At 39.2% G+C, this 9687-nt stretch overlaps 1 protein-coding gene across 1 annotated transcript; it reads right to left on the minus strand.

Moving 5' to 3' along the window:
• Positions 1 to 5541: 5541 nt before the first annotated feature.
• On the minus strand, positions 5542 to 6697 carry LOC132607805 (uncharacterized). The gene is made up of 2 exons (XM_060321884.1): positions 6020 to 6697; positions 5542 to 5877 (listed from the first exon to the last, which is right to left on the minus strand). The coding sequence occupies exons 1-2, from the start codon at positions 6695 to 6697 to the stop codon at positions 5542 to 5544; spliced, it is 1014 nt and encodes a 337-aa protein (XP_060177867.1).
• Positions 6698 to 9687: the final 2990 nt, after the last annotated feature.

Below are 9687 nucleotides of genomic sequence, written 5' to 3' on the forward strand. Positions count from 1 at the left end.
TCGATTTGGTGATCCTCTAGCCTAGGACTTCCACTCAGCTGTTTGGAGAGCTCCATTGTTCTGTAGCCTATCTTATTTTGGGTACAGATCTTTTGATATATTTATATAAGTTTATCCATGGTTATGGCGGGGCCCTGTCCCGTCATATTTCACTATCGATACTCTTAGAGGTCTGTAGACATATGTGTGGGTTGTGTATAAGTTTTGTTCAGCTGTGTCTATACGAGGTGCTATGGATATGTTCATTTGTAGTGGCAGCCTTGCCGGCTAGCGTATCGTATTGATCTGTAGTGGCAGCCTTGTCGGCTTGCGTATCGCATCGGTATGTGGTGGCAGCCTTGTCGGCTTGCGTATCGTATTACATTTTGATTAATTGTGACTCCTCAGGAGATAGGTTATCTTGATAAATATATGATGACATTATGAATCTTTGGAGTTCTTTTGTAAGTTTCCATATTGTTTTTAGATTCAGTTTGACTATATCTAACAGGTACGTATACGAGTGTCCAGCTCGGGCACTAGTCACGGCCCACGAGGCTGGGTCATGACAAAAAGAAATAGTTACTCACAAGCAACATCTAAGAGAAAATCACAGCAACAAAGATGCAATTCAAAACCCTACCTACAAGAGATAGAGAAAAACTTGAAGAAGATTGAAATTATTGAAACAGTAAATTTTTGCAGAAATTCGAAACCCTAATACTCGAGAAAATTTTACATGGAATAATCATTTACAGAACAAGAGATTCAAGAAATACCTTAAAAGGTTGAGAATCAAGAAACGAAGTTCAAAGTTCTAGTACAGAGCATAATTCGCTATTTTGTGAGCTTTGGACATGAAAGCTCATAGCTTCGTTTCTCTGTTCTTCACAGATAAATAGTTTAGATTTTCATCCGTAGAAATAATTTTTGTGTTCCTCACAGTTGAGAGAAACTTTTGGCGCTCTTCAGATTAAAAGATTCGACTGCAAATTTGTTAGTTTTGTAGACCTTCGATGTGTTCGATTCAGAAGAAATTTGTGTTCTTAAGAGAGATGTCTATGGTGTGTTGGGTTAGGTTTTGATAAAAAAAACGAAAATATAAGATAGCAAAACTACTTAAAGAGAGGCTATAGTCTTGGGAAATTAGATAGGGAAAATTAAAGAGGGAAATCAAAACCGTTGTAATATATATTTTTAACCATGAAACCGTTATCATAGGGGTGTTTATTGCCACGGTTACCAAGACCGTTGCAAAGACTACCCCTATAGCAACAGTTCGCACTCTATGCGACGGTGTAATTGAAAAAGTGTTTCTATAGCACCGAGACCCTTAGGTCACGGTTATATCCTTTGCAATAAATATATCTGGCAACGGTTTTGAAACCATTGCGAAAAAGTCCGTTGTTTTAGGCTAAATTTCCAGTAGTGATTGATCAACACAACAATAGCATGAATCATACAAGCTATCTCAATCAGCACGAAAGTGTGCATATATATCAACACCTTCCTTCCAATAACACAAGAAATACACCTCATGGTTCAATACAGAAAATATTGGCGACAAGTCCACATAAGCAGAAGTTATACCAACCTAGGTAATATCCAAACAGACTTCATGCCCGATAGCCTAATCATGATTTCTTCTATCAATTCTACTATATATACAATCTACTAGTCAAAGTCTAACTCAAGTAAGCCGTAACCTACCTCAAAAGCAGAACTTGAACCACGAGCTACTCCAACAGAGCCTTCCCTTTACGTAAAGCCTCAGAACGCTCAAGGTCTAGCAATAATAATGCTAAGTAAGAAATATACCAACTAATTGGAAGAAGAATCGATTTGGGAAAAAGTACCCTAATACCCATAACGAATCAAATGTGTAAAATGGGAAATTGTAATGGACTCGAGAATATGAAATTGGAATTGTAATAGAAATTTTACAATTGGGGAAAAACAGTGGTATTTTATTGATACTCAATAGGTTACAATTACAATGATTGGGAATTGGGTAGAAGAACTTGATACAAGAATGAAACTCCAATGTGATGACTTTGAGCTTCAATGGATTCCTGTAACGGAGAAATTAGGTTAGGAGGAAGAGAATTTGGAAGAGAAGAAGAAGAAGAAGAAGAAGAAGAAGAAGAAGAAGAAGAAGAAGAAGAAGAAGAAGATGATGATGATGATGATGATGATGATGATTACCAGATCAAAAATGCCCTCTTAGCTGGCAAGGTAGATATTTAACCACTTCAGTTGATTGAGATGATATCTCAGCCGTTGATGATCTTCTCATCTTGGCCCTTAATCAGCTCTCATGTGGATTGCTGAGCTGGATTAATGAATTGGCCCACTGACATGTTAAACGCACGTGACTTTCTCCTTTATTCCCAATTAATCAATCCTTAATTACTAAATTCAGTCCCAATTTCCCAATTCGATAGAAACCCTAAATCAATTGCACATGCATAACCGCAACATTGTTACTCTTGACAATGCGACTTTGAAGTATAGCTAACGGTCAAATCAATACTCGACCCTCCCCGTCACAAATAGGAAGCTGAGAAGTAGCAGTAATCCTAGGACCAACACGCTTCTTCAGTTGGGAGACGTGAAACACTGGGTGGATTTGTGACCCACCGGGAAGATTCAAATGGTAAGCAACTGACCCAATCTTCTCTAATATTTGAAAAGGACCATAGAATTTAGCACTCAACTTAAGATTCTTGTGAATGCCACAGAAGCTTTCCTATAGAGTTGTAGCTTCAAATATACCCAGTCACCTGCTTTTAGAACTCTGTCAGTCCAATTTTTATCTGCGAAGAATTTCATCCTCGCTTGTGTTGTATATAGATTGTCCTTTAATTGTTGCAAAAGACTCTGCCTTTGAGCAAGGCTGTTATACCCCATATATTTATACATCGAATTATTCACAAGCAAATCGACTCAAGTTAAAGGCGGAATTATTTTCGGACATGAAATAGGAACCTTTAATTTTCAATTTTAATTAGAACATAAATTGTTTACAAATTTTTTTTAGTGTAAAAATATTATTAGAGGTTAGGGATTAATCAATTGTGATTAGATTATTAAGTGAGAATTAGTGATTAATTAAAATTAATTAAGCCTAATTACTAAAGTGGGCCCCACCCGAATTAAAAAAAATATATTCCAAGAAGTGGATTAGTGAGTCACAAGGGAGGGGGCACGTGTCACCCTATAAGCAATTATATATATGTGATCAATGGTGAACAAATTCACATTTTGATTTCATTTTCGAGAAATTAAACTTAGAGAAAAAAATCACAATTCATCCATGGCTGCTCTCGGCCAGCCATGGTGTTGAAACAAATTTTGATTCTTGGATTTTTTGATCAAGTTTCAAGTGCATTACAAGGTCAATGAGGTGATAGAAACATTAGAAATTAAGTTGGAGAAGAAGAAATTGTAAAATTGGAGCAATTGAGTGTAGAAATTCCTCCGAGAAAAATTTGGTAAGATTTTCTTGTTTTATAGTATAATTGTATTAATAGTGTTGTAATGGAAGGATTAAAATTGGATTGGATGAAATTAGAAGTAAGAAATTGCATGAAATCATTGTTATGCGAAATTGTGGGTTGAAAAGGATTAAGAAGGATTGTTGGGTTGTTGGAATTGTTATCTGCTGAATTGTAAGAATTTTGTATGTATATCTCTATTGTTGGTATTTCTGTGATAACAGGAGAATAATTGGAAATTCGGGTTAGGCGAATATATAGGGGAAATGCTGCCCGATTTCCGTTAAGTCCTTAACTAATGAAACCCTGATCGAGAAAGTATAAGTTAAAGAATAAGTTCTATAGGCGATTGGTTACAGATTTATGACCTAGGGAGTATAGTTACTGATGAAAGCGTTACTTTTATATTAAATAGGCTAAAGGGGCGACGAAGCGAACGAGATTACGAATAACCTTTAACAAGTATGTAAAGCTGTCCCTTCTTTCTTTTAGCATGTCTTAGATTTAAGTGACGAGTGATATGAGCTTTGGGTTAATTCTATTCATAAGTTTCGAGCGTGATTCATGATTCGTATTCACTTCTTGATGTTAGAACTCTTAAAATGATTGAGCTTCCCTCTTCAGTTTTTCTATACATTGGATAGTAGTCGATATATATAAGCTCCTATCCTTAGAAATTCTACGATAGCTAATTCCCTTGACTTCTATAAGCTATTTCATACTATATTGGCATATGTCTATGATTCCTAAGGCTCTTTTGATATTATGTATGATGACATTCGGGGGATATTTGATATGATTGTCGCTATTGATACTCAGGTGTTAATCCCTTTTTCTTATTCTGTTTAAGTCTTGATAATGTTTTAAATTGCATATGGTTGCTCACTACTATGCTCGTGTATGCCTCAATATGTCTTTCACCGAGTCCCGGGCCGGGTATGTTATCGTGCACAGTTTCACTGCATTGTTCACCGAGTCCCTCATTGGAGGGCCGAAATATGTATCTATGGAGTTATGCTGTGCTATGGAGTTATGCTATGTTATGGCGTTATGCTGTGTTTATTGTGTTATGCTGTGTTATGGCGCCAAAAATGGGGTGGCGACCATATTCACCGAGTCCGATAATGGGCCGGATATGATATATGATATTGACATGCATGATTTATGTTTCAAAGGCAAATGTTTTGGTATTCTGGCATTGTACTTGTTTTCTGTACTCCTTATTTCAGTTATGATCCTCTTTACTGTATTTCATGCTTTATATACTCAGTACATATTCCGTACTGACCCCCTTTCTTCGGGGGGCTGCGTTTCATGCCCGCAGGTGCAGATACTCGCTTTGGTGATCCGCCAGCTTAGAAATCCCTTTCTGCTGCCTTGTAGAGCTCCGTTGTTCCGGAGCCTAGCTTTCGGTACAGACTTCCTGATATATATATATATATATATATATGCTTTTGTCCAGGGGTACGACGGGGCCCTGTCCCGTCATATGTTACTGTTGATACTCTTAGAGGTCTGTAGACATATGGGTGGGTTATATATAGATGTTGTTCGGATGTGTTAGCATAACTTGCATTTTGGGACGTGCCCATTCGTAGTGACAGCCTTGTCGGCTTGCATATATTCATTTTGGGATGTTGTATGTAGTGGTAGCCTTGTCGGCTTGCGTGTGTATAGTTGGGACGTTCCCGTACGTTACGATAGCCTTGTCGGCTTGTGTACTATGTTATCTTTTGATGGTTGTGACTCCTCAGGAGACAGGTTGCCTTGATATATGTATGTGATGTCCTGAGATAACGTTATGTTTCACAAGTTTCCAGGCTATGTTTAGTTTGAGTTTGACTATACTAGTCATGGCCCATGGGGCTGGGTCGTGACAAAGGCAAACACCCACCTGAGTATAAGTACAGTGGGCTAGTGAACCTATAGGAATTTGGGGTGGGGCATAACTATAGACAACTTCAAATGGGGTAGTTTTTAAAGCAGTATGGAAATTGGTGTTGTACCACCATTCTGCTATAGGGAGCCATTTCATCCAGTGTTTTGGGTTGGAAAATGCCATGGCTCACAGGTAAGACTCAAGACACGTATTAAGTCTCTCAGTCTGACCATCAGACTGGGGGTGGTAAGCACTAGACATGTTGAGTTTAGTGCCTATGGATTTGAATAGCTGTTGCCAGAATTGGCTATTACAAATAGAATCTCTGTCAGAGACAATAGACTTGGGAAGACCATGTAACTTGTAAATCTCGTGTAAGAACAAATCTGCCACCTCCTTAGTAGTGTAGGGGTGTTTTAAGGTTAGAAAGTGACCATATTTGGTTAATCTGTCAACAACCACCAAGATAAAATTCTTATGTCCAGAAGAAGGAAGTCCTTCTATGAAATACATGGCTATATCCTGCCATGAAAGATCAGGAAAAGGTAGAGGTTGTAAAAGCCCAGGAGAATGCACATGTTCAGTTTTTATTCTTTGACAAACATCACAAGCAGATACCCAAGCAATTATGTCCCTTTTCAAATTAGGTCAATAAAAAACATACCAATTCTCCTATAAGTGCCCTGTTGTCCTGAGTTCCCCCCAAGGGAGAAGAGTGAAATGCATTGAAAATTCGGAATCTCAAATCAGTAGCTCTTCCCACATAGATTTTTCCCTTGTATCTAATTATGCTTTGATGTAAAGAGTAGACAAGATTACTTGTAGGATCAGTAATTAACTTTGCCACAGGTTGCAAGGCTGTAGGATCCATTGCATAGCTCCGAGAAACCTCCAACATCCAAGTTGGCTCTGCAGTTGTTATAGCATTGAAATATGCCTCATCTTCTTTCTTCCTTGATAGTGCATCAGCTACCCTGTTCTCAGTGCCTTTCTTATACTGAACCTCATAGTCTAATCCCAATAGCTTGGTTAATCCTTTCTGTTGTAAAGCAGTAGTCACCCTTTGCCCAAGCAAATACTTGAGACTATGATGATCTGTTCGTATGATAAAATGATCACCTTGGAGATAATGTCTCCATCTATCAACTGCTGAAAGTACATCCATGTATTCCTTCTCATAGGTAGACAACCCAAGATGTTTAGGTGCCAAAGCTTTACTGAAGAATGCTAAGGGTCTGTCCTCTTGCATTAATACAGCCCCCATCCCTGTAGAACAAGCATCAGTCTCAATGATGAATGTTTTGGAAAAAACTGCTAAGGCCAAGACAGGTGCAATAGTCATAGCCTGTTAAAGATGCTCAAAGGACACAGTAGCTTCTTCATACCAGTTGAAAGCATTCTTCTTCAATAGAATGGTTAATGGTCTGCTGATTATACCATAGTTCCTGACAAATCTTCTATAGTCACCAGCCTCACCACTCAAGACCTTATCACGAATCTTCACAACCCTGCATCCTCAAACTGCTTTGCCTTAATCTGATCTAAAAGCGACGATCTCGCCTCAACACAAGCTAACACTCTACTCGAATCTGAAATGTCAAGCCTCACAATTGGTTCCAGAGTATGAACCTCCATGGCTAAGGGATGCTCCGAAGTGATCAATCAAGAAAAACTGCCCATACTTACTGACTTCCCACTCAAGGCATCTGCTACAATGTTTTCCTCGCCCGGATGATATAAGATGGTAATGTCATAATCCCTAAGCAACTCCATCCATTTTTGCTACCTAGAATTGAGATCACTCTGAGTAAACACATGCTAAAGACTGCGATGGTCGGTGCATATCCCACAATGGACACCATAGAGATAGTTTCTCCAAATCTTCAAAGCAAATACCACTACGGCCAACTCTAAATTATCGGTAGGGTAGTTCTTCTCTTGAATCTTCAGCTGTCTGGAAACATAAGCAATAACCTTCTGTTCCTGCATCAACACGACACCCAACCCAGAACGAGCAGCATCACAATATACCACAAAATCCTTGCCCTCCACGGGCAATGCTAGAATCGGAGCTGTAGTCAATAAAGTCTTGAGCTTTTGAAAGCACTTCTCACACTCGTCGGTCCACTGAAAATGTACTTCTTTCTGAGTCAAACGGGTCAAATGCAAAGCAATACAAGGAAACCCCATCATGAATCGACAAGAGTAACTGGGCAATCCCACAAAGCTACGAATCTTTGTCACTAAAGTGGGCCTAGTCCAATCTATCACGGCTTTAATCTTCTTAGGATCAGCTATAATCCCATCCTTGGATACCGCATGACCTAAGAAGGATACAGACTTAAGCCAAAACTCACACTTGGAGAACTTCGCATACAACTCCCTATATCTCAACAAACAAATAACAATCCTTAGGTGTTTCTCGTGGTCCTCCCTACTCCTCGAGTAGAACAATATATCATCGATGAACACAATCACAAAGGAATCCAAGTATCACTTAAAAATTCCATTCATCAACTCCATGAAAGCAGTTGGGGCATTGGTAAGCCCAAATGACATGACAAGAAACTCATAATGCCCATATCGAGTCCTAAAGGTTGTCTTAGGAATATCTTCGGCTCGGATCTTCGACCGGTGATAAACTGACCACAAGTCAATCTTGGAAAACACAGAAACCCCCTAAAGCTGGTCAAATAGATCATCAATATGAGGAATATGGTACTTGTTCTGAATGGTGACTTTGTTAAACTGGGGGTAATCAATGTACATCCGCATAGTCCCATCCTTTTTCTTCACAAATAGCACAGGAGTCTAAGGAATCCCTTGCTAAGAATATCCTAAAGCTGTTTTTTCAACTCTCGCAACTCGGTTGGCGCCATCCGATATGGAAAAATAGAAATAGGGTAATTCCCCGGCTCCAAGTCAATAGAAATATCAATATCAGGGTCGGGTCACATACCTGGCAAGTCTGAGGGAAATATCTCTGCGAACACACACACCACGGGGCCGACTTAAGCGATGAAACGTCAGCACTAGGACGATGAATATAAGCCATATAAGGCAAACAACCTCCATCTACTAACTTATGGGTGCGAAGAAAGGAAATTATCTTCTTTAGGGAGGGACTAGAAGTACCCTTCCACTCAAGTCTAGACATACCCGACATAGCTAAAGTGACTGTCTTGGCATGATAGTCCAGAATCGCATGGTAAGGAAACAACCAACTCATATCGATAATAACATCAAAATCTATCATATCAAGAATCACCAAGTATACCCACGTACCATAACCCAAAAAAGTGACCATAAAAGATCGGTAAACTCTATTTACCACTATCGAGTCTGCAACCAGAGTAGATACATGAATATGAGAATCAACCAAATCACAAACCATATCAATACCCCTAAAGAAGCATGTGGACACATAACAGAATGTAGAACTCGAGTCGAACAACTCAGTAGCCGAGCGGTGACAGACTGAGATATTACCTGTAATGACAGCATCGGAACCCTCAGCCTCTGATACGCCCAGACAGGCATAGAGTTGAACTCGTCCGCCACTAGCCTGCAAACCTCCACGATCACCCTGGCTTGACTGAGCCACGCCCTACCCATGCTGACCCTGCCCTTGGAAGAACGTACCACTAAAGCTACCACCCTTGCGGGCCTTCATATCCGCAAACTTGCCATAGCTATCATGTCTCTGTTACGCCCTGTACTTTCGCATATTCGGAAAATTCGAAATAATCATGATTTGTAAGAAACAAGGTCATGTGTTGATTTGAATTTATATATGTGTGTCCTTCATGAGAAATATTGGTGGAGATACGGAGGAAGGCCAAGGGCAAAAATTGAAATTTTGGAAATTAGTTTCGGGAATTACGAAACAAGAATTATGACTAAATGGGCTCAATAAAATGAAAAAAATGAGGCCCAAAAGAGATGGGGTGGCCGGCCAACATGGCCAAGCCCATTTGATTTTAATTAATTTCCATGTGATAATTATTTAAAGGGGTATATATGAGTCATACTCATTTAGAAGCTTCAAGAAATAACATAAGGAGAAAAGAAAGAAACAAGAGCAAAGAGATAGAGAGGGTTTCGGCCAAGAGGGAGAGAAAAACAAGACCAAAAATCTTGCCCCAAAAATTTGTTTCTCATAGTATTCCCACTAATTCAAGGGTCCCCGTTAACGTGGTGTAATCGTTGGAGCAAGAAAACCATCCTTTGTGGCAAGTTCAAGATTCTAGTTAAGTGGGAAGTTAAGAGAAAAAGGTAAGATTTCATCCTCTTTTATATGTTATGAAGGTTTGTTTGTGTTGTAGTATATGG

Source organism: Lycium barbarum, chromosome 8 (genome assembly GCF_019175385.1).
Source record: "Lycium barbarum isolate Lr01 chromosome 8, ASM1917538v2, whole genome shotgun sequence".
Taxonomy (NCBI): Eukaryota; Viridiplantae; Streptophyta; class Magnoliopsida; order Solanales; family Solanaceae; genus Lycium; species Lycium barbarum.